This window comes from Colius striatus, chromosome 2 (genome assembly GCF_028858725.1).
Source record: "Colius striatus isolate bColStr4 chromosome 2, bColStr4.1.hap1, whole genome shotgun sequence".
Lineage (NCBI taxonomy): Eukaryota > Metazoa > Chordata > Aves > Coliiformes > Coliidae > Colius > Colius striatus.
The window spans coordinates 81,603,709-81,629,034 of record NC_084760.1 but is presented as its reverse complement, the minus strand read 5'-3'; the positions used below and the strand labels follow the sequence as shown (position 1 = coordinate 81,629,034).

At 37.1% G+C, this 25,326-nt stretch overlaps 1 protein-coding gene across 3 annotated transcripts in view; it reads right to left on the bottom strand.

The window, feature by feature from the left end:
• Positions 1 to 25,326, bottom strand: part of BABAM2 (BRISC and BRCA1 A complex member 2) — a 167,887-nt gene that overhangs the window by 116,624 nt on the left and 25,937 nt on the right. For all 3 annotated transcript variants that reach the window (XM_061991288.1, XM_061991286.1, XM_061991287.1), the window contains 2 exons: positions 19,995 to 20,089; positions 428 to 622 (listed from right to left, as the gene is read on the bottom strand). In XM_061991288.1, coding sequence (XP_061847272.1) covers positions 428 to 622; positions 19,995 to 20,089 — 290 coding nt within the window. The remainder of the gene's footprint in view (positions 1 to 427; positions 623 to 19,994; positions 20,090 to 25,326) is intronic.

Here is a 25,326-nt window from a genome sequence, read left to right as displayed (position 1 = left end):
TGAACCACATCCTACCCCTAAGCAGGCTGATTTGCTTGGGCAGGGTGTCATACCAACACTGTCCTTCTGCCTCTCAAATCTTCAGAGCTAAGTCAAAGCTCCACGTAACACTGTACTGTGCCCTGTAAATTACTGCATAGACTTTTTAACAGTTTTGAAAGCTTTCATCTATAAATCAGATGAACTAACATCATATGAAAATCAGTTACTCATTTGGAAATCTGGTTCAATCAAGGCAGTGAAATGACAGCAATGAACAAAACAGGCAATATAGAAAGTGAGCTGGAGTCATATAGATGTTCTCTCTATTGGAAACAAAGCACGGAGATCCACAGAAACAATTCTAGTTTTCCAAGGTAAGAGCTGTATTTATTAAAATGAAAGAGCTACTAAAAGCTTTTTAGCAGAAATATTCCTAATAGCTTACCCAGTTGTTCTTTTTGCCAGCATAGATTTCCATGTTTTCTCCATACTGGGGCTCTTCAAGTAAAGTCTGATATTCAAACATGAGACGGGAGCTTTCACGTAATCGGCTGCACTGAAATTGGTGATACTGCTGCACAAGCTCTTTCACAACAAGCAGGAGGCATTCTGGGTTTGAAGGATTCCAAGAAGCTAAATTCTGTTGAATTAGAGAAGAACAGAGATGAAAATTGTTTAAAGCAATAGAAAGACAAGCACTCCCCTTTCCATACTGATACCAGAGGCCCATATGCATCTGGAAGCTGAATCATAACATTAAATGTAGAGATTGTATCGTGCTTTGGAAGAAAACCGGGTCAAACAGCAAAAGCAAGCCTTAATACCAAATAAGAGTCCATAAAGGGATGTACCAGAAAACTGATAACAGGGCTACTAGCAGGCATACATAGGCTGAAATTCCCGTTCTTTTCTTCCCTAAAATTATACTGCTGCACCTGAGAACCTGAAAAGATTGAACTAAAAAAATTAGAACTGATATGTAACACAGGCAACAGGTAAGTACAACACTCATAGTATCCGATTCAAAGAGCAGTCAATCCACTCAGTTTTTCAAAGAATGCAAAAAGCATTGTCAGTGACAGAGCAAACAGATTCTCTTCCGTTGCCTTAACCTTCACCTTGACTGTCTGTTCACTAGAGTTACCCTGACTCATCCCCTTAACACAAATGTCATCCATACATGTTTTAAATGTGCTTGGCAGAAGTTTTTATTACATCTTGACTGTATATCAAGAAACACAGTTAAATACAAATGTTAACACAATGAAGATAATTGTGTCAGTAGTACAGTAGCAACGTAATCTCTCAGTTTAACTATGCTAACATTGTCTTAGGCCACTCTTCCATGCACAGTAAGTTTTACTCAGGAAGGTTTTCTGTGTTACAAACCATCTTTACCATATCACATAGACATATGAAAACAAACTAGCTGCAACAGGATTTTAAATTGCATGGATTGCACAGTTAACTGTACTGGCAAAGAAGTATGCATTTTACAACTAAGTGAAGATATAAAATAGTACCCTCAGAAATACGTATCAGTATCTGAATTCAAAGTAATTACAGATAGCATGGTTCCTTTTGTCCTGGAAGTTGCAAACAATTCATAAACAAATTATATTCATAATTTAAATTCTTTGGCAAGGACAAAAAAGTGTTAACTCTTTTTTACCTCTTCAGCAGGAAAAAATGCTTTGATATTTCCACAATGAAAAGACAGAAAATATTTCTGTAGTTTGAAGTTGCTACCTTAAGATTGACTTGTAATCAAATACATTAAAAATTATGGTTTTTAACCTAGGCTAAGCAAACTAATGAAGCTGGATAAAACCATAAAATATTCCTATTTTGTATAACAACAAAACTAATAAATCCAAGTGAACAGGTTGCACATAGAGGTTGTTGAGTCTCTGTCCCTGGAGATACTCAAAACTCCACTGGACAAGTTCCTGGGCAGCTTGCCTCTATCTGACTCTGACTAGGCAGAGGGGCTGGACTGCATGATCTCTGAAAGCTCTTTCCAATCTCAGGTATTTTTTTATTCTATGAAGAGATTTATAAAAAATTCAAACTGAAACAGGATCTTATCAAGGTGAAATTTTGAAAAGGTTTAGACCTGAAAAGAAATTAATGACTTGTGTTTATCTTCTGATATGCTGGAAGGGCAGACAGAAAGTCTCATCAGTTATTACCAGGCACCATAACTTCAGCTCTACAATGACATCTACTTGTAGTCTAATCTCTATGTGGCTACTTTGTTAAAAATGCTTATAAGTTTTAGCATCTCAGATGACAGCAGTTCATGATATAGCCTATATATTAGTTTTATATAGAATTCAGTATATGTGTATGATGGCTTAATACTTCAAGCATTTATCTTTCCACGACATTTTTTTTCCTAGGGTGTCATATATATTGTGACTTATCAAAATGAATTTCTCATTTTTAGTGTCATGACTTAAAACATACAAGTCTGATTTGTCAGTGAAAGTGACATAAAATATCTACAGCTTCCAAGAAAATATTGAACTTTTTTGAGAAAAAAAAAATCAGTTATGTTTACTATGGCAATTTTATCTGAAATCTTACCAAGTTATTTTTCCTGAAAGAAGAAGAGGCAAAACTAAAAGAAATACAACTAGAGGTGCAATCCTCTTCCTATCTCACAAATATGGCTTTTAGATCACTGTAATGACTTTCAGCAGAATGATTCATGATTTTTGAATGACTATGGCTGGCAGTGCTGCATCAACTGTCTAAGTGTCACTGATTCTTCTGATTAGGATTAAAAACGTACATTCCTGTTACACAAAAATAGTTGGGGGGAAACAACTCATGTTTTGTAAGGTGGTGCTCTCATTCTCCAGAAACAGAGACATTGTTCTTGCTTTGGATAAAAAAGGAAAAAAATCTATTAATCTTGGAGTGTGCCCTATGCAATGGAGCCCTTAGGGTTACACTTACCTCTAGAGTACAGATTTGGCAAAAAAAAAATTATGTTTATGTTATTTACAGGTTCACCCAAGACTGACAGGTTCATCTTAAGAGACATAACAGGACATAAGTGCTGATCATGGTTTGCTTTGTTTTACATGGATGAATGAATAGTTCAACAAAAAAGTTCCAGGATTAACTTGATACTCCTATTATGCTCACTATGATTCTGGCAGAAGGGAAGGGACTGCTCAGCATGGCTAAGATGCTGTCCTCAAATATCTGCCTTTAGACATCACTACAGTGTCAAAGACTTCATGTTTGACCATGGCTTTAAGTACTCTGTTGGGGTTTTTTTCGTACTAGACAGTAAGAATATCTTAAAAGGTAAACCACATTCCAGATAACTGATGAATGAGATACTACCGTGGTTTCCCAAATACATACTGGAGTGACTGAAAGCCTTGTTCTACCTTGTCTGTCATCTACAGCTGGTAAAACTTTATTCCCAACTTGAATCAATTTAAGCTGATTCCACAAAATACTACAAAAAATTTGTTAGGTAGACAGCGTCTTCTAGGAAACACATTTTGTATCATGCAGTCTGAAACCAGACTGTCTATAATCTTAAATTTCCTGTTCCCAAGCTGTTGCTCAAATAAAGCATTTCCAGAAAGCCAGAGGATGTAATATGCCAGTATGTATTGATATCAGCTAGACAAGTGGGAATAACCTTTCCTCCTAATGACATTGGTATAACACAATAGAAATGTTCTGTCAAAGGAAATGACCAACAATATCTTAATAACTGACCTAAATGCAACTGAACCTTTTGTGTTTTAAATAATGTTACTCCACAGAACAAAAAAAAGAGCAAGAGGAAATCCATTGTCATTTGGCCAGCATGGAGCTAGAGTACTGCTCTCTTCAAAGAATTCAGGAACATCAAATCAAAACAGTGTTTATGCTGCATTGCCTTAAAGCTACAGGAACTAAAACTACTGATTTGACTGTAGGATCTGTACTAAGTTTCATTCAGTAACTAAAGACTCAAAGTATGAACTGGTTATAAAAACAAACCACATGGAGAAAAATACAACTACCCACCCAGTATGTACATCAATTGCAACAGATTCTCATTGATGAAAGAGTAAATATACAACAGTTACACAGATTTTCTGTAACACAGTTCTGATTAAATAAACATTAATTTTAAACTTTAGAATTCTATTATTATAGTGCTTATTATCTGGCAATTGGCCACTACATTTCTAGCCATTTTGTCAACTTTATGTAACTTGTTATCTTTCCAGAGATCTAAATTCATAAGTTTTAATACAAATGCTTCTGAATACAGTGACATATTACGCATGAAATTTCTTTTACATGTTTATAAGTGTTGTTTATTTGCCCTAAGTACTAGGCTCATTCATCTGGGAATACTTTTAAATCATTTTATTCTGATCCAATATGCTATATTGCTCTCTCAGTTTCATAGAATCACAGAATCTTAAGGGATGGAAGGGACCTCAAAAGATCATCTTGTTCAAACCCCCTGCCAGAGCACAGTCACCTAGAGTAGGTCACAGAGGAACTTGTCCAGGTGAGGTTTGAATGTCTCCAGAGAAGGAGACTCCACAACCCATTTGGGCAGCCTGTTCCAGTGCTCCATCACCCTCACAGTGAAGAAATTCTTCCTTGTGTTTCTTTGGCACCTCTTGTGTTCCAGCTTGTACCCATTGCCCCTTGTGCTATCATTGGACATCATTAAGAAGAGTCTGGCTCCATTTTCCTGACATCTACCCTTTACATATTTGTAAACATTAATGAGATCTCCCCTCAGTCTTTTCTCCTCCAAGCTAAACAGCCCCAGCTCCCTCAGTCTTTCATCATAAGGAAGGTGCTCCACTCCATCATCTTGGTGGCCATGCGTTGAACTCTCTCCAGCAGCTCCCTGTCCTTCTTGAAATGAGGGTCCCAGAACTGGAAACAATACTTCAGATGTGGTCTCATGAGGTCAGAGTAGCAGGGGAGAAGAACCTCTCTTGACCTACTGCTCACACCCCTTCTAATACATCCCAGGATGCCACTGGGTTTCAAATGTTTCTTTCTTTAATCTTCCTTCTATTTCTGAAATCAAAGATCAAGTAGTAAGTAACTACCTGTAACACACATTGTTGAACCCTAAGTAAAGCAGAATTTTATGTTTACCAAGTTGATCCCTTGTAGAATGTCTTAAATGCTACGTCAGCTTTATAATGTTTCTTCTGAGAACATGCAAGTCACTTAGAGTGCAGTGTCTACAACAGTAAAGTCACCTTCTTTAGAGCTAAAGGATCTTCTAATTAAAATTTTATTTAGTAATATAGTGCTGTATTCACTACTGGAGTTTGTAAACTGTTTCCATTGGCAAAAATCTTAAACTAAAGCCATCAGAGCAAAAAGAGGTAGTAGCTTGTGTGCTTCATTTTCTGATATTTTGTCTGGAGGCTGCATCCCAGTCCTAGCCAGTACAGCTTTGCAAGAAATAGTATTGTAAAATATTTAAAAAATTATCAGACTAGAGTGAGCTTCCAGTCTTTTTGTGTTCCATGGTTCCAAATTTTGCCACAAATCTCAGATCTTGCATAAGAGTTATGGTCTAAATGGAGCTTCAAGATTATGAGTTTTAGTTGCTTTGGCTTCAGAAAAATCCTGGAAATATGAAAACACAGATAACCTAATTTTCTACAGACAGACTGTTGAAGACTCTCAAGTACAAAAAATCCAGTTAAAGTAATAACCAGCAAATACGTACTCAGCAAAGGACTTGTTGCTTTTTGTAGCTTCTATCAAAATCTCCTTTTGCTTTGCTTATCATGACCTTCAATTTTGTCCCTGACGAAATTTATACATTAACATCATTTTACCAAAATCATATGCATGCTAAAAAGATAATTTATCTGGAATTGCTATGAAATTGCAATTAAAATTAATTTCACATTAAAAAATGTGCCCACTGACTGGAGTACTGAGAGACTAAGTTACAAATTTTACTCAATAAGTCTTTTTTAATTTGAAATGAGATTTCTGCAGACTTTCCAGAGAGTTAATGTAATTTTACAGAACAATCACTAATGCATTTAAAATAAAGAAACCCAGACTTGGATCCAATTCCTTGTCTTATTTGCCAATAGATATCACTAAGTGAACTCTATAGTGCAAACTAAGTTATGCAGAAGTTAGTCAGTTAGACTGAAAGTGGTACATTGTACAACATACAAGTATGAATCAACTGAAACTGAGCATCTGCAACCAGTTCTGTATTAATGCTTATCTCATATGAAGGCTTACATGTACCTCTCATATTGGTTACAACCATTTTTAATGCTATAATTTTTCCTCATTTCATGGAAGAACTTACTTGTCATTTCTGAGCACCCAAATAGAGGCGCAATTAAACAATTCTTTTCTGTCTAGACAGTGCTCGCATGTCTCTCCATAATCTCCACTCAAACTAGGAGCAGCTCCACAATTCAATGCTTAATTTCAACCTTTTAATCAGCATTTGGCTTGGCCATAACACAACCTGTGGAACTTCCATTTTCTAAGAAAGTAAATTGTTACCTCATCTTAAGGAGTTTATTTTAGTAGCAGGCTTAGAAGCATCAGAAGACGACTACAAATTTTCTTGTGGACACAAAGCCTGGTAATGTCATCTGTGACGACTGGCAAATCTCCATTTTTCCAATTATGAAATGAATTCAAACTGTTTACAGGAATGAATTCAAAATGGTCTACAAGGAAAATAATGGAATGAGAACTTCCATATGATGAAAAAACAGAGTCCGGAAGCATCGTTGCCCACAGTCACAGCTACCACCATACTAGCTGATAACTATTTGCCTATCTGTGAGTATGCAATTCAACATAAAGTTGAATGTTCTTGTGTGGTAGAAGCTTCCCTAGCAATTGCTATCTTTTTTCAACTTTGGATTAAGTATCAGGGAAAGATCTTTGAGAAAAAAGTTATCTAGATCTTAGACTAATTAACCAATAGCATGTACATCCACTAACTTTGCCCTCTACCTCACACTGTGCGGTAACACAAAATAATATTCAGTTATTAGAGGATGACTAGCAGTCCACAGGCATCCATTGAACTCTAGCTAAAGTGGAGAAATCTGAAATTATTCAGGAAATCTACTCTGAAGGTCTTCCAGATATTGAACAAGCTCACCCAAGAGCTCAATTTTCACTAAGAAAAAAAAATCCCACAGATTTTGTTGAGGTGCAAAGTCAGTTTTCCAGTTCCTTGTTTCTATCCTGTCTCCTCACAGGAACTGGCTGCATAAGAAGTGAGCAGTTTGATAGGGAAGGGTTTTTGGACCATCAGACACAACCAAAGTGTAGAGAAAATGAATTCACTTAAAGTGGGTATAAAAAGGCAGAGCAAAGATATTACAAGGCCACCCACAGAGTGCAATTTAAGCCATTTCAACAGTAACTCATCTAAATGAATAGCAATGACACCAACTGGATTTTAAAAAGAGACAAAGAAAGTTTGCAGCAGACAATATCAGTTAAAACTGATCTTTGCGTTGCGAGATCTTTTTAGAGGTGAGGCAAGTGAAAAACCCCCACAAAGTAGATTCTCAGCCCTACTAACAAAAGATATGCAGAATTTAGCTTTCCAAAGTAGCCATATTATTCAACTTTTGGCATAGAAATAACATTTACATTTTGTTCTGGAACATTTTGTGCTTTGCAGTCTTTCCCTTATCCTTCAAAAAAAGCCAATCAAGAACCTACTCAGTGTTCATGACTACCTATTCCACCTTTTTTCAGAACATAACGCATCTTGTGTTCCATAGACAGCTCATTCATAGCCTACTGCACAGGTTATTGCTTATTTCAGAACTCCAGGCAATGTCTGCAGCAAACTATAATTCTATACTCTCAGAAAGAAAATACAGTAACAATTTCTAATTGATCTGAAGTTGTTTTTCTTTGAAATGTGTTTAAATATCCAGGTTGCCAGAATATCTTCCAGGAATGTGATTTTAAAGAAAACAGATTGTAACTGTTTTTCCTGGCTACACTACAGGAAACAACAGCAAGATTTTATTCTAAGTTAGTGTACTTTTATATTTCTAACCAAGAAATTAACTTTCACAAGAAAATGTCAGTAAATAAAACCTCCCAAGCCCATAACAGTGGTAATGCATTTCTGTAGCAGCTTTCATCCAGAATTATCATAAAGAATAATGTAAGTACAGATTTGCATTTTGTTTATATCTCTGCACATCACATGCACAAAATTTGCATCCTACAGTGGTTCAAAACCAGTACCAATGTAATTTTTTACTTGAAATTAGAAAGATCACACTGTACTATCAGCACTTATGCTCCATATAAATACTGAACAGATATGTGGCCAGTGGTTACAGCATTTGCCTAGAAACTGGGATATCTGGTTTCAGTCTCTGCTTTCCACTGATCTTCGTGGGCCACCATGGGGAAATTGCTCACAGAAAAAGGCACAGGATAATTATCTGCCATATGCTCACATCTTTCTAACAACAGATATTTTTCACAGTATTTGCAGGGCTGGAGTGTTATAACAACTTTGAAGGCTTCAGTTTCTTAGCAGCCAGCACTTAAACATCCTACAGGCTGCAGTTTCAAATCAATCACTGTAAACCTACATGCCATGTACTTGTCATCTTACTTTCACAGGTTCTTCATATCCCCCTCCCTCAAAGCACCACTGGAACAGCTTTCTGGAGTGATCTGCTTGAAATGATCATTTTTGGGAACACGCAAACATCAAAATTTAACCTTTTATAAAAACATTTAAACTCAAGAGCACTTTAATCATGACAAATACAACCAAATAGCTTACAAACCTTGCATTCTCTACTAGCTACTGTGTATAACAGATAAAAACTTTGCATAAGGCAAAGCTTGGGATAGTCAGTACTTATTTCATTTTTAATGAGAGGCTGTGAAGACTGGATGTGGAAATTACAATAGCTTATAAATGCTTAGCTGAAATCTCAAATGCTTGAGGGCCTTGAATTAGCATGAAAATACAGAGCAGAAAAACAAGATACTGAGGAAATTAATTTTGCTTTCAGAAAAGCACCTTACATTTTGTATAAAATTATTTTCCCTCTATACTTCCACCGGTCACACAGTGAGATTCTTGATTAATGATCCCATACTCAAAGTGACTGCAAGATAAAGGTCAGCAAGTCTGGCACACAGAAAACACTCTTCTGTATTCACCTAGAATAAATGCATCATTGCCTCTCAAGTACCACTCCCCTGAAAAAGGAGTGAACTCAACCTCCAAAGGCTACTACAAATTACTCCTGTGCCCTGCTGTAGCATCAGCTAAGAGATAGCTGATCTCTGAATGTTATGGATGCTCTGGAGATGCAGAAACTGTGAAGTTGGGCTCAGAAGAGAATTTAAAAGTTTTAAGTTATAATTTATAAGAATTTATAAGATAAAGTCTGCTTGTTTCTCCTGCAGAGCTCTCTTAGAGGATAATCAGATTCCTAAAAGCTACAATTGCCTACTGTCAAAAGAGAGAGTATAATATCACCTAATTAATCTCCTGAAATTTGGCATGCATAAGTATTTCTTGTCCTACTTTGCTGAGGGATTAGAGCAAGTTTGTTCCTTTCCAGACCTCCCAGAACACCTCTCAGAAAGCAGATGGTACCTCTACCTGTTCTGAGAAGGAATTTTGTAATTCCCTCAGCACGTATAAATCCCAGGATAGGGAATCCAGTGCAATAATCATTAGTTAATCCACGTGAATACACAACACTTTTTGCCTTGAGAGTCTGTTACCAGAGGCATACATATTAAACTAGACATGACAAGTAAAAGGAACAAAGCATGAAAGCAAGATTGATTTCAACACAAGATATATGCACAAGCATCTTTTACCTGAAGACTTACTCATCATGCACTTACAATAGTGTTAACAGGCCCCAGTTCCTCACATCCTCAGTGGGACAGAGAAGAGACCACTGTCTCAATGTTAATGCTATACCTCAAGAGCTCCTTTTTAAATAGCAATTCTTTAACTCATCAGTTCTTGATGTTTTTCCTCTCCTGACAAAAAAAGTAATTTTAGCTACAGCAAAGAGGCAGAACCTTCACAACTACTGTTTTGGACAGGGTCCACTAATATCCCCTGTGCATTTATTGTTGGCTGGCACTTGCAGAACTGTTTTCTTCTAACCATTTTTTTCTAAATTAAAATCAATACATCACATAGTACATCCCACCAGCCAAGAGTATTTCCATCTTTATTTTCACATTTGAGTTATAAGAGAGTTTATAGGGTCTTGAAAATACTGTTCCTAAAGCAATCACTTATAAAATACCACCATGTAAATCATAAGACATTGGAAATGAAAATTATTTCTCTACTATACCAGATAAATTAATGCAAATGTTCTCTCTCCTCAAAAAAAAAACAAACCAATTATAAGAAAAGAACACTCAATTTGTTCTCTATGCAAGTGAAAACTGCATCTCTGGGAATAAAGGTATATGGCAAAAATTATGTAAGGCTGTACAAACACTAATACTGCAATCAAAAGACACACGTTAACTAAACTTTAACTGTATTTCTGTAGATAACTTTTAAAAAGAGCAGATATGATAGAGAATTTGAGATGTAAGACGGTAAGGAAATGCAGACATAAAAGTATGTAAAGAATGACAAAAATAATGAGAGGTTTTGAAACAAATAGAGGCAGAAACTTAGATCAGTGAAAGAAAACAATATGTAGCATGTGCCCTCAATACATTTGGGCAAATGAATGGATTCTTTGAAAATTACCCTGAGTGCATGGTAATGACAGAATGGTCAGGGTTGGAAGGGACATCTAGAGATCATCCAGTCCAACCCCCCTGCTAAAGCAGCTTCACCTGGATCAGGTCATACAGGAACGTGTCCAGGTGGGTTCTGAAAACCTCCAGAGACGGAGACTCCATACCCTCCCTGGGCAGCCTGTGCCAGGGCTCCCTCACCCTCACAGGAAAGAAGTTTCTCCTCATGTTCAAATGAAACTTTCTGTGTTCTAGATTGTGCCCTTTACTCCTTGTCCTGTCATTGGGCACTGCAGAAAAATACTTGCTTCATTCTCTCTACAGTCACCCTTTAGGTATTTATAAGTGTTGATAAGATCCCCTTTGAGTCTTCTTTTCCCTGTCAATTTTTGCCCCAGCAATATTCTCTGAAGGAACGAACCTGCTGGGTCTCAAACTTAAACCAATCCCATTGGAGAAAAGTACAATTCTAAACGATAACGGAATTCACAGTCCAGGAATTAATCAAATATGAAACTGTGTTATCAGACAGAATAATTATTTCTATCTGACCTTCTGTAATCAGTTAATTTTAAAGTCTGTTCTACTTGCATATTCATAAGCGGTAACTTACTTTCTCTACTGAAAAACAAACTATCATGGCAGAAAAACTTGAATTCAGTGGGCTATACCATAACTTAAATGTATTCTCAATTCAAGAAGACTGTGCTAGATTTGATCATGTCTCCCTTTAAAAATAAAAAGAAAACCTTGTAAATGCATTTCTAGAAAGCTAACAAGCTATTGCCTTCAAGTCAAGCCATTTCTTACTCTTCTAGAGTTCTCGTGAGGAAGCAGAGCATATTGTGCCACTACTGTAACACAGAATTCTTCAATTTACTGCCACTTTGTCTAATAATACAAAAAACTCCCAACTACATTATCAGTTTGCTGGTTCATATTAAAGCATTATCAATACCAACATTATTACTGCACTCTCAAGACTTCCAAATAAAAGTTGTTCTGCTTTCATATGGCCAGCTTGGGATATTCAACTTTATCTTTTTGGTTTAAACTAACCATGACTTGAAAAGTCAATGAGATGGTGAAATTCATTGTACCACCCTTACAACCAGCAAAGTATTTCTTTCCCGCAAAGTAGGTATTATTAAATATACACATATAAATGTAAGAACACATTTAGGCATCAGTGTCTAGTAACTGGTAATCTGAAGTTGTGGTGCAGCACATTATCTTCCCTCCAACAAGACATGATACACCTGAAGAGTCTTTCATTTGCTAAATCTTTTTGCTTCTTCAGGCAATCAACAGTGGTAACAGAGGAATCCATGTTTCTTGGAGGAAAAACTGATTACTATGAAATGTACCAGAAAACACAGTGAAGGAGACTAGGGCACTGATGGATCTGAGAAAGTCTGAGCAAGTTCCATTGTTTCTTCCAAACACATTCTAAAACTATCCTTCTCACAAAGTCTAGAAATCCCTGAAGAGTTCCTATAGAAAAGGTAATACACCCTGATCATAGAGGGGATAGCACTAGATACAGATGTCTTTGAAATAGGTAGTAGAAGAGTTGCCAGGCACAGCCCTTAAATGAGCAGTATCAAAAAGTCTCTGCAAGTGGTCAAAGTCTCTGAAAACTGAGAGAAAAAAATGAGGCAACAGAGTGGATTTTGTTTTGTCTTCATGGACTGTGAGATGACCTTGTGAAAATAACCAGCAACATGAACAACTGATATTGTGAGAGAGCAAGGCATAGACTCAACAGAGTCATTGCCTAGAAGAACAACTGTAGATTCAGTGACTTCAGTTATCTTTTAAAGAATATAGTAAGGCCTCCCTCCTCAACATCCCCCACTCAGTTTGTTATCTACATAATTCACAACTCAGACTTTTCTCTTGTTCATGTAGGTAGACTTCACTTACCCTTAAGTCAAGATATATTAATACAGGGTACTGATATAGACCGACAGTATCTCTGACTGGATTTTCTCATAGCCTACAGAATAAATGGACCGGAGGACCATCAAATGTTGAAATGAGCTTTCAGAGGAATCTGGTCTTGAAACATTTGGGGTAAGTGACATAATGAGATCAATTGTATGGAACTATTAAAGTTAAGGAGTTTGCATATAAACTCAGGCAAACATCTTGGAGAATTAGAAGGAACACCAGAAAGATAGAAATAGAGAGTATCTAATTGGACCAGTAGATTAACCAACAAAACAACTAAGCATGAAATGCATTCAGATTTCAGTCATGCAAGGGTCCCTTGCTGAATAGCATTAAAAAAAAAAAAAGTACACTGCCAAAGATACTCAACAAAGTTTTAACTACATAGAGAGTATAGGTTTGTATGCTGGCTCACTCACAGCTTACTCAGCTTTTTCACACCCAGGACTGGATGCAAGCTTGTCGCACCTCTAGCCTTTCCAATCTCCAATGACCACAGTCAGAGAAGGGCAAGGCTACAAAAGTGAGCACACAATTCCTCTTGCTGTGCAAAGAACAGAATTAACTTTGTTTCCCCTAATACAGTATTATGAAGGGAAAGTCATTAATTTATTTTTTCTTATCTGTTTTGCTAGTACACAACTATTTAGGTTTCTCACAAAATGGACATTAGTTAATCTGGAAGAAAAAACACTTTCTCCCACTTTGTCATCGTTCAGTAAAACGATCCATGCATATTTCTAATATTCACCTAAAACTAGTATTTCCTGGACTATTTTAAGAGCCAATATTCTAGACTTTCTGTATTCTAGGGAGAAACTGCACAATCAGACAAGTTTCTGTGAAAAGAAAATAAAACAAACTGTTTCCCTACCAAGTCCTTCAGAGAAAATAATTAATTTTGCATTCTACACTAGTAAGATTTAAGAAAGACAAAACTACCTGGGTTATCTGATATTTCCTTTCCTCAAGATTAAAGAACTAGTATCAAACAATAGAATTTTGTTCAATTTCTGGATTCATTAGGCAAAAAGTCCAGAGAAAACAATGTGATTAACTAAAGCAGAACTTCCAACTTCAGCATATTTCTTCTGCTTACACTTGAGATGGAAAGCAAAGTTTTATAAACTGTGCTAGGAAATGCTGAAATTTTGGAAAAAGAAAATGGTATAAATATAGACAATGATTTTATATTACTAGAAAATTACAGAGTAGTACAAGTTAGCCAATTCCCTCTCTGTCCTACACATATTAACAATTCTGGAAAAAGAGGAAAAAGAAAAGCTACAAGAGAAATTCAGAACACTAAAAGGAAAAAAACCAAAAAACTGACAGGGGTAATGACAGTCAGTTCTAAGATGGACTCTGCAGCTGACAAAGACCTGGCCAGTTAGTAACTGAGGTAACACCTCTGTGAATAACGCATTAGAGAAGAAGTTGCTGCTCAGTTGCAGCAGCAACAGGGAGTGAGAATGTGAAAACATCTCCACAGACACCAAGGGCAGTGGAGAAGGAGGGGGAGGAGGGTGCTTAGGCCTTGAAAGAAAGACTCCCCTGTGACCTGTGGTGAAGACCACGGTGAGGCAGCTGTGCCCCTGCAGTCCATGGAGGCCACTGGGGAGCAGAGATCCACTTGCAGCCCGTGGAGTACTCTATGCCAGAGCAGGTATCATAGAATCATAGAATGGTAGGAGTTGGAAGGGACCTTTAGAGATCATCTAGTCCAACCCCCCTGCTCAAGCAGGTCAAACTAGATCAGTTCGCAGAGGAACATGTCCAGGTGGGTTTTGAAGACCTCCAAGAAAGGAGACTCCACGCCCTCACTGGGCAGCCTGTTCCAGTGCTCTGTCACCCTAATAGGAAAATAGTTTTTTCTTATGTTTAAATAGAACATTTTGTGTTCCAGCTTCATCCCAGTGCCCCTTGTCCTGTTGCTAGATACAAAAGAAAAAATGAATGTCCTAACCTCCTGACATCAACCATTTATATACTTATAAATATTAATAAGATCCCCCCCCTCAGTCTTCTCTTCTCTAGACTAAACAGCCCTAGTTTCCACAGCCTTTCCTCATAAGGAAGATGCTCCAGCTCCCTGAGCATCTTGGTGGCTCTGCACTGGCCTCTCTCCAGCAGTTCCCTGTCCCTCTTGAGCTGTCTTCTGGAGCCCAGAACTGGACACGGTACTCCAGATGAGGCCTCACCAATTCAGAGTAGAGGGGGAGGAGAACCTCCCTTGACCTGCTGGCCACACTCTTCTTGATGCATCCCAGAATGCCATTGGCCTTCTTGGCCATGAGGGCATATTGCTGGCTCATATGCTATAGGTATGCTCATATGGTATATGCCTCAAGGAGGCTGTGACTCTGTGGGAAGCTCACCCTGGAGCAACCTCCTCGCAGTACCTGGGAGCCCAAGGGGAGAGAGGAGCCCATGCCAGAGCAGGTTTGCTGTCAGGACTTGTGACTCTATGAGGGATTCAGGCTAAAGCAGTCTGTCCCTGAAGGACTGTTCTCCCAGTGGGTGACCCACATTGGGGCAGGGTGTGAGGAGGTGCCCGCGTGGGAGGCCCCATGCTGGAAGTGAGGAACTGTAGTCCATGGGAAGGACTCAGGTTGGAGAAGTTTGTGGAGGGACCCCACACTCTAGCAGTGGGAAGTATGAGGAGGCCTCACCCTGAGAAGAAGCAGCAGCAAAGTCCATTATTAATGAACTGACCACAACCTCCATCCCCTGCACTGTTTGGGGAAAAAAAAAAGGAGAGTGCGGGGAAGAGGGAGGGGTGGGGGTAGGTGTTTTAAGATTTGGCTTTATTTCTTATCTCATTGTTCACTAATAAACCAAACCTTTTCTCCCCAAGCTGAGTCTGTTTTGACTATCATTTCAATGCTAATTGCTGAGCCATCTCCCTGTCCTTATCTCAAGTCATGAACTTCTCATTGTATTTCTCTCTCCACCATTCAAGTTTAGGAGGGCGAGTGACAGAACGACTTGATGGGCATCTGGAACCCAGCCAAGGCTAAACCACCACACTAGGCTACCCCAAGAGTGGGTTCCCAGACAGAATCTTCTTTTGGGGATTTCACATTTTAAACCAAACACAAGCACAGTAAAAAAAAAAGGTAGAAAACCTATTCCTGGTTTATTATACCCATTGGTAGCTGGATCAAGGAAACAAATGAGGATTTCCTACGGGAAGTATGTGGTGCTCAGACACCTAAACCAGACTAAAAATCTTTCAAAAATTAGATTCTTTCAGGTCTGGTCTAAAGAGTAAGGTCGTACTGGCATAGCTCTTTTGAAAACACGGACAAAGGCATATCATAAATGCCAACAATACCAGCCAAAAAAGGTCCTTCTGCTGGGAAAGTCCTGAAGTAAATGACTCTTCTGATGGTATAAAATGGGACTTATTACCATTGCCTATTTATGGCAGAGAAACCTCACCAAGGTCTCAGTGACCATATGCATATAAATAACCTAACCTTATGTATAGGTTATCATAGAATCATTTAGCTTGGAAAAGGCCTTTAAGATCAAGTCCAACCATTACCTAACACTGCCAAGGCCACGACTAAACCATATCCCTAATGTGCCACAACGTGACTTGACCATTCCCCTTAGCAGCCAGTTCCAGTGCTTGAAAACCCTTTCAGTGATGATTTTTTTTCCTAATATCCAATCTAACTCCCTGTCTTGTACAACTTGAGTCCATTTCCTCTTGTCCTGTCATCATATATATGTATACATACATACATCCTTCATATATACAAACGGGAAGAATCAACATAGGACACAAATTCTAATCAAAACACCTGTTTGTTTTAGATAATTAGGGAGTAAATAGTACTGGATTATAACTAAATGAACCACATTTTGGTGTATAAAGTCAAGACGACCAGAAAGTGAAACAACTGAAATCTGTATTATTAACAATTAGGTAAGGAGAAACAATCTTCCCAATGCTGCTACATACTGGTATGAGAACCGCAGCAGCCCAAGCTCTGAATTTCTGCGATGACGAAGTCCTCCTTCCACACAGATCTAGGTCTAAGTATTCCCATATACACTAGCCTACAAGGACCCACTTGAATACTTACAGGATTTCAGGAAATGCTAACATCCTCTTGCTTCTATTCCCACTGAGGCTACTGGAGCCTTTTCAATAGCAATGGATGGGCAGAATAACTGAGGAAACTACTCAGAGACCTGAAGCAGGATTCTAAAAAAATCAAATCCTTAAACTGACAAGTACCTTGCACATACTGCTATTGTCTCCTTTTTGCCAAACAGAACATACTTCAAAATCATTGGGAAAATGGGGTTCAGATTTTGCATAAGCACTTCAGTTATTACCTGGCTCACATTAACAATCAACTAGGCTAACATAACAAACAATTCTTGTTACTCAAACTGGCGTCACTGTAATGAGCTCCAAATTAATCTCATCCGTACACAATCACTAATCTTGTTCTGTGCCAACTGAATTTTTAATCAGAATGGAGTGAATCATAGGTTGTTTTTAAAATACATTTCTAATACTTGTCATCCAAAATGAATAAACACTAGAGCACGGAAGAACTTTTTTTTCACATTCTGAGAAGCTGATTTTATTTATGCATACTATATACAAAAGTATCAAATGCTTATGATAAGTGAGGACATTTTAAATGAAAATAAAGACCAAATGTTTATTTCTAATAATGCTTTGAGCATAAATAGCATCACCAACCTAAAGAATTTAGCCCTCTGACTGTAATTAAGACTGTATGACAAATCAAAATAAAAGGAACAGTTGCTTGTCTGTGGAGTTGCTCCTCAATCATTGTAGAAGATCAGAAAACACAAAATCAAGACTGTGCAACCAGTAGAGTAATTACTTTTGGTGAGGCACGTAACAAAGCAAGTATTTTGCAGTGCTGAACTTGAGACTCAATCTGAATTTCAAACTGAAGTGACTTCAATGTTTGTGCAGGACATAGAAGCAAATATGAGTTTCAACGAGCATTTTCTACTTGATTCTGCAACTGCAATACTAACTTAACAAAGCAGTTGATTAGCTGTGCTTATAAAAACAAGAGCGCTCAAAATATCACTCCAGTGCTGAAACACAGACCCAACCGTTTAGGAATTCTTTGGGGGGAAAAAAAAAAGTAGCACGTCTTCACCTACAGCATCTACTTCTTAAAATGCAGTATTTCTAGAAACTTTAGTTGTCTGCCTAACAGCTACTTAACTGAACACCTGTTAACACACTTAGATTAAAACCTAACTTGAAGGTCTGCCAATGGCCATGGAAACTGAAGGAGTGACTGAAGCAATCTGCAGCACAGCCTTTCAAATGTCTTCAGGGAGGTCTACTGACATCCTCTATTACAGACACATAAGCTTGAGGAATCTGGAGTACCTGGTTCTCATTTCAAGCTAAGCATAATGCCTGACTCAAGCCATATAACAGCGTGTGACGACTTCTGCTTGGAAAACAAGACACTGAGGCGGATGATAGCAGCACAGGAAGGCTCAGTGTCAGAATTCCCACAGATCTGGTGGCACACATTACTTAGAGACCAAGCTCCCTCCTCATTTAATACAATCTACATGCTTTTGTGAATGGGAGATTCTGTTTTGATTGCCAGGAACTGGTGCATCAAAAGTATTTGAAGATTGCTCAAGATTAAGAACATTAAATTATGCTCAACCTACTAAACTTTATTTATACTCAGTAGAAAGATATGTTAACACATTAAAAAATTCTGCCAATATTTTAGAATTCAATTAAAATTATCTTCATTAAACATCTCTAAGATCTGTGGAAAAAAGTGAGTTATGCAAATACTTAGTGTAATAAGCAAGCTATTGCTAAAGTAACATTCTGAAGATATAAAGTTCTGAAGAACTCTGCAAAGCATGTTAAACACTAAAAGGTGAACACAAAAGTGAAAACAAGCCATATAGATCATAGCTGCAAGGTGGAGATAACACATTCTGGTAACATCAGGATGGATGCAGGAAAATGACTGAGAATCTTATCAAAAAGGGTTACATTTACATAGTGAATACTGTAGCTGCTGGCTTGCAAATTTCCTTTTTCATTTGTTTTCAACTGATTTTAAAATAGGCTGGTTAATATCTCATTATGCATTAAGAAGCAAATAGCTCTTCCAGCCACTTTCCAACAAAGCGGATGGGAAGTTTATTCTGTACTTAGGCAGAGGAAAACATTATTCTCAAAAGAAGTATCACTAATGAACAATGTAAGAAAGAAAGAAAACTAAGGATATTCTTATCCTTGCAGGTTTCCCTGTTTATCACAAGTGCTAGTGACTCCTTTTCACATGAGAAATATGGCACCATATTACACTCCATCTGAACAGCATTTCTGCAAGATGTCCTAAATTATCTTTATTTAATATGTCATTTGCCATTTGTTATTAGTTTCAGCTTTTTCCAGTACATTAAAAAGTGCTCTTCTTCCTTTAACATCAATTGCAGAAAATGGGTGATATTGTTAATACTTCTCAGGAGGTTGTAAGATTGTGAAAAAGCAAAACAGAGAAAGGGGAAAATAGGAGAACTGGTAAATAAGAGTATGAAAACAATTCTAGAGTTCTCATATAAAGTAAAACCTTTTCTATAAACAAGCCTATAAACAAAGTAGCTATTCAGAAGCATCATGCCTCCTTCTCGAAGCATTTTGTAAGCTTAACAGGAAAGTGATTGAGGGAAGCAAAGAAGTAAGACATTCGGTCTTTAAAAATTTTGGCAGGTATGCTAAAAATAATTAAAATCAATTAATTTATGACTGTATAGTTTTTCAATGTAACTTAATATGAAGTGAATAAAGCTAAACCAAAAATCACCATCTGTGATATGAAGGACATGTTCAGACACGCTGATAAAGCATACAAGAGGCTGCAGTAGAGGACAATGCAAAGAGCCTATCTATCACATAGTAAGGCTCTACATCAGGAGATTTTCATTTAAAAATACATTTCCTAAGTGTCTGTTCATGCCAGTGATTCCCATATATTCTTACAGGTATCCAATAAAATAAAATAAAATAAAATAAATTTAAATCATCAATTGCCTTTTGGGTCAACTTTCTAATAAAAACTCATGGATTCAACTTTAAATTGCATTAAAACGAATGTTTATACTCACATAACAGTGAGATAAAAGGATTGTACTTTTTTCTTTTCCTGCATTGTTAGCAAATTCCTGTTGGGGAAGCTATTCTTAAAAAGCCAAGGCGCTTTGCATGGTATAAGGTTCTGAAACAGTGCAGTACTTACATGCAAGGCAGAAGGATCTGGCAGAAATTCAGCATCCTCTCCAAAGATAAAATCTGGTGGCAGGTCAGGATAGTGAGCATTGAAAATTATATCCCCTGAAAAATAAGAAGTGAAAACTTCATTCGCACTTTTATGTATGCACTTATAAACAAAATATTGTATGTATGAGACACAACTTTAACAGAAAATTTGATAGCTACATTAAAAATATTTCATGTATGCATCCATATAATTTTTACAAAAATTCACATCCAAAATAAGCATCAGATGTTTTGGGGGATGAAGTCAAATTCCTGAGGCACAGGCTTCTTCCTCCTCTGCAAGCAATGATACATGAAATACACTATTGCTTTGCATCTCAAATGGCAATTCAAACACTATTGAGGTTTGCCTCAAAACACCAAGTTAGATAAGTGATCTTGTTTTTAAAAAGCATCACATTTAGATTACTGTGTTTTGCACACGAACTCAAATGCAAACTACTAAGATCAAGATTTTCAAAATACTTAGTAGCACTTACTCCCTCTTCTCCTGCCACCCACTACTCTTAGAAGCAAGAATATATAGTTCAATAGGAACCATTCCAATTATCCAAATTCTGGCCAAGAGAAATGCAATACTAAATGCACTTAAATGCTGAGACTAAAATTCACTAAAAATACAAAAGTTCTTCACAGTTTGACACCGAGTTCTCATCTTGTCACAAGATACACAAACAATTACTGATGTAACAGTCCAAAGAAATTTGGGTTGTACTATTTCACTAGTAAACATACTTTACAGTTCATATAGGTCAAGAGGTGGTCATCTGCATGTGAGCTATCAAAAAAACCACAATTCAAGAAAAAAAAATAGTATCTAGCATTACCATCCTTATGAAGATATAAAAGAACAACTCTGAGCTTTTGCATAAAGTAGATTTGTAGGGTATTAGAAGAAAAAAAAGTCAGTACCTACTATGTGTTACCACTTGTTTAACATCTTCCCATTAAAGTAAAACCAGAGTGGTAAGTCTTATGAACAATTCTATTCAGAGAAAGTTAAACCATTTTTTGCTTTTTAAAAAATTATGAAAGCAGAACTAAAGCATTAGTTGAACAAATCTTACAAAGCCATGTAATTGGCTCAGTGATGTCACCATTTCAAGCCATTCAACACGACAGTTTTAATTGCTAATATTCTATAAACTTATCTTGGCTCTAGCTTAGAAGCAAGGATGCTGTAAAGATTAATTTACAGAGGTTGAGGGCTCACGACCAAGAAGCCAACAACCAGTCCGGGGTAGGTATGTCTTCCTGTATCACTCCAAATCATGAACTCATTGATCATGCAACTCAGTAGAGCACAGTGTGGGTTTCTCTTGTCTGCACTATTCCCACTTTCCTTTCACAAATGTCAAGAGTACATGTTAGTATGGGCTGCAGGAAAGAGTAGGTCCTTCAGTTAAAATATTCAACACAGTCAACATAAAAACAATCTTTTATTTCATTTATAAGAAGAACAAAAAAGGAATCAATCCTAGAGGAAACTGCATAAAATTGCAACAGGAAATATACCTATATTAGGTAACAGAAAATAACTACTAGGCTGCCTAAAGAGGAACACAGCACCAAAGAAGCTTGGCTTGTGATTTAGGTAGCAGAACACTACTCTGAAGGCAAGAACTGTATCTGTATTTTTGCCATGTTGTTACACATTTAACACAGTTTTCATATTGCATTGCTAGGTGTATGCTTTTCATTCTCCGCATTTCTGCTTTAACAGAGTTGATGAAACAGAGTATACACAGCCATAGCTCAGCTCACTAGAAGTTGCACTCCAACTACACAGATACTACAAAATGCTGCTTAGAATAAAAGAAGGATCAAAATAAATGCATATTTTCATATTATACCTCCATATACAGTTAGCAAAAGATTTATTACAGAACCTTACATCAAGAGATGGCTCCAAGACTCTGCTTAAACTAGTGAGATTGGCAACAAACTGTATGTATTCACCTCTGCAAGCTCCACAGTAACGAAGGAACCTCAGAAAAGCTGTGACAGTAAGTGCAATGTGAAGGTTCAAGCAGGTACAAACTCCCTCTCAGTGTATTTTTGATATCTATAGCAACATGAAGTGAATGCACAGCAACTCCCAGAACACAATCATGTGCAGTGCTGAAGGATGATAGTAAATTGAAATTGGCATTATTGGCCCAACGTGGTAAGCAGAAAATTTTGCAACTTGGGGTTCGGGTCAGATGCGTATCCCATTAAGTGATTCCTGTCATGGGACTGAGCCAACACCTGAGGACTCCTCTTCATCCATTCAGGTGTGATGTGTTGTCAAACTGAGGTCAGGCACATGACAGCTGCAGCTGGCTAAACGGAACTATTACCTCTCACATGCTGGTAGTTCTTTGCTACCTTGTCACACCTTCTTTCACTGAATATTAGTGGCTCCTTATCCATAACGAGTGATCAACTACGTAGATACTTCGGTTTAAAAATTTCTCACAAACTACTGATACCATAGAACTACTCAGTAGAAGGAACAGAATCCAGAGAAGTAACTACTATGACTTGTTGCTTCTACTTGACCAGGGTAAACACTCCTCAAATTCAAACTCCCAAATACCTTTAGTAAAAGTCATTTTGAGATACAATATATCAGCATTGAAGCCAAAGTGTACTCCAAGATTATTTTTTCCAATGGTATTGTCATTTTCCAAAAGGTCATACACACTATGGCCGACATTAATAAAACTATTATTTTGGTGCCTGTTATTCATACTATCACAAAAAACTAGCGCTGAGACTACACTCAAAACATTTCACAATCCCATAGAACCTAAAAATGTCCTGCTGTTGTCCATATTTCCTAACTAAACCTAAACAAATCAGAATAAAGGTTAAGGGAGTCATTCCTAATAAGAACAAAACTGAGATTTAAATATCACAAACTAGAAAAATTAAACTTGCAGTTAACAGTTTACTTTGCAGGGCTATGATGCATAAATAAAAAAATTCTTATTTATACTTAAATAAAAGGTATTTAACAATTGCAACGGCCAATGCAACAGCAAATCTGGTTTTGCTTCACACAAATATTAACACTAGTCTCTTCTTCATTCTTAAAAAATATAAGGCGTTAAATAGTTTGAATCGCCAGCTATCAGTTTGTTCTAATCTAGCAGAAATAACCTCTAGCAGAAGTGTTCTGCATTCTCTTCTCTTCTTGCATATGAAACAAACACCCTTTTCTTCGCATTTCCAGGACTTGTGTATGAAGCTTCTCATGTTTCAACTCTGTTTGCCCGTATTCCCTTGACAGAAGGCAAAGTGTGTGGCATTCCACAGCACTATTGACCATGACCATTCCAGTGTACGAACAATGCAAGCAAAACCCGCACACTCAGACCATGTTTCTCTCATCTCTGTAGATACACTAGCCAATAATTACTTTAGTGGAATTACATTTCCAATTAAATAGTACTAGAGAATTTAAAATTACTTCAATAAAGTTAAAGCCATGAAGTCAAAGATAAATTTAGAAGAAAATGGACGTATTATACATCTCTTGCTTTTCATTATCCGAAGATATTACTTTCCCTTCCTTTTATCTCCCTGGGCAAACAGCATTAATTTTTAAATATTTTACTTTATAGGATTTCAAACGAAAAGTTAATATGATCCCAATAGACAAAAAGATAGAAATATTAATACTTAAATCTATCATGTCATTTAACACACTCACACACAGTGTTTTTTTCTCATCTATCAAAATGCATTAGCAAGTCTAACAAAATACTAAGGATTGACTACAAGCAATATAGATGGACCTTTGAAACTGAGAAATTTCTTAAATCCTTGCAGTTGGCTTCCACTGGCTTATTCTATATACAATTGTTCCTCTCAAAATAACTTCATTAAAATAACTACATTAGCATCCCTGATTACCTAAAGGTGGCAAAATTAGGAAACAACATATTGGTTAACATCCTAAACTCTGTTTTTAAAAAGGTATCCATATTCTTCAGCTTTTTCTGACCCCAAGAATTTCTAAGTCAGTACTAAGTATGTAGACCAAATACGTATGTCTACTGCAGCCTGGAATAAGATCAATCTGAATGGAATTCATCATATGAAGAATAGCAAGTCATTTGGCTTTTAAAAAACAAACAAAAAATCCAAATGCAACTTGATCATGAAATGCATTCATAGACAACAGAGAACAGTACTGATGCAAGTGACTAATCCTATGTGCAGAAATAGTTTTGAGAAAATAAATAAGCTGCTCTTGTTGAATATTAAATAGACACCACGTACAATTGTATTATTCATCTATTTGAAATGCTAACCTGTCTCTCTAGTAGCTACACAAATTGTAGACAAAAACACTGATCAGTCCCCTCTATAAAAAAATTATTACTTAAAACAGCCATTGTTAATTCTCTTTACAGGTACAAAAAGAATCAGTTATTCACTATGACCTGCAACCAAGATACTGTCAACACAGCCAGCAGTTTCAAAGAATTTAAATTAACTAAATGAAGACCTACTAACTTGCCACTGGATTCCACCCTAAGGATTTTTGCTCTACAGGCTTTGATTTAAATATAGTGCTGCACTACCTACAGAGCCCCTTATTAACTGGTTGGCAAAAAAAAGATGCAGTTCTTGAAATGACAATACAATTTTGGTAAATATAAAACTACTACTGGAAGAAGATTCATGGGGAAATTTTGGTTTTGCTGTGATATTACTGCTGACAGTTCATTATTCTCTCAAATAGGGAAGGGTAATTATCCCTCACAAGCTCCTCTTAAAATGGTGTCTTGAAGCAGGACTTCTGCCCACATAGGATGATAGCTACACTTAAATGCTGTCTAGGAATACTGTGGGACCTTTGTTCACCTGACCATACACGATAATCTCCTTCCAGTTAACCAAGTATGACTTCAACATACTTTACAACTTACTTAGTGCAATTTCTGAAGCTCAGAAACAGCATCTAGTAGCAAGAAGTCAGTATGCTTTTGAGCTTCATTTCTGATTTCAGATGTGAATCAAGGTACAGAGGTGCAACTAAGAAGGCTAGAATCTTTCTAGAATTAAATTTAGCCAGGGAAGTTAAGGATGGTAACAAGGTGTTTTTCAAGTACATCAGCAGCAGAAGGAAGACAAGGGGGAATATGGGCCCACTGCTACACAAAGAGGGTGCCTTGGTGACCAAGGATGCAGAGAAGGCCAAAGTACCAAATGCCATCTTTCCTTCAGTCTTTATGGCCAAGGCCGGCCCTTGAGAAGCCAAGTCCAGCAAGGATAGTAGGATGGTCTGGACAGCA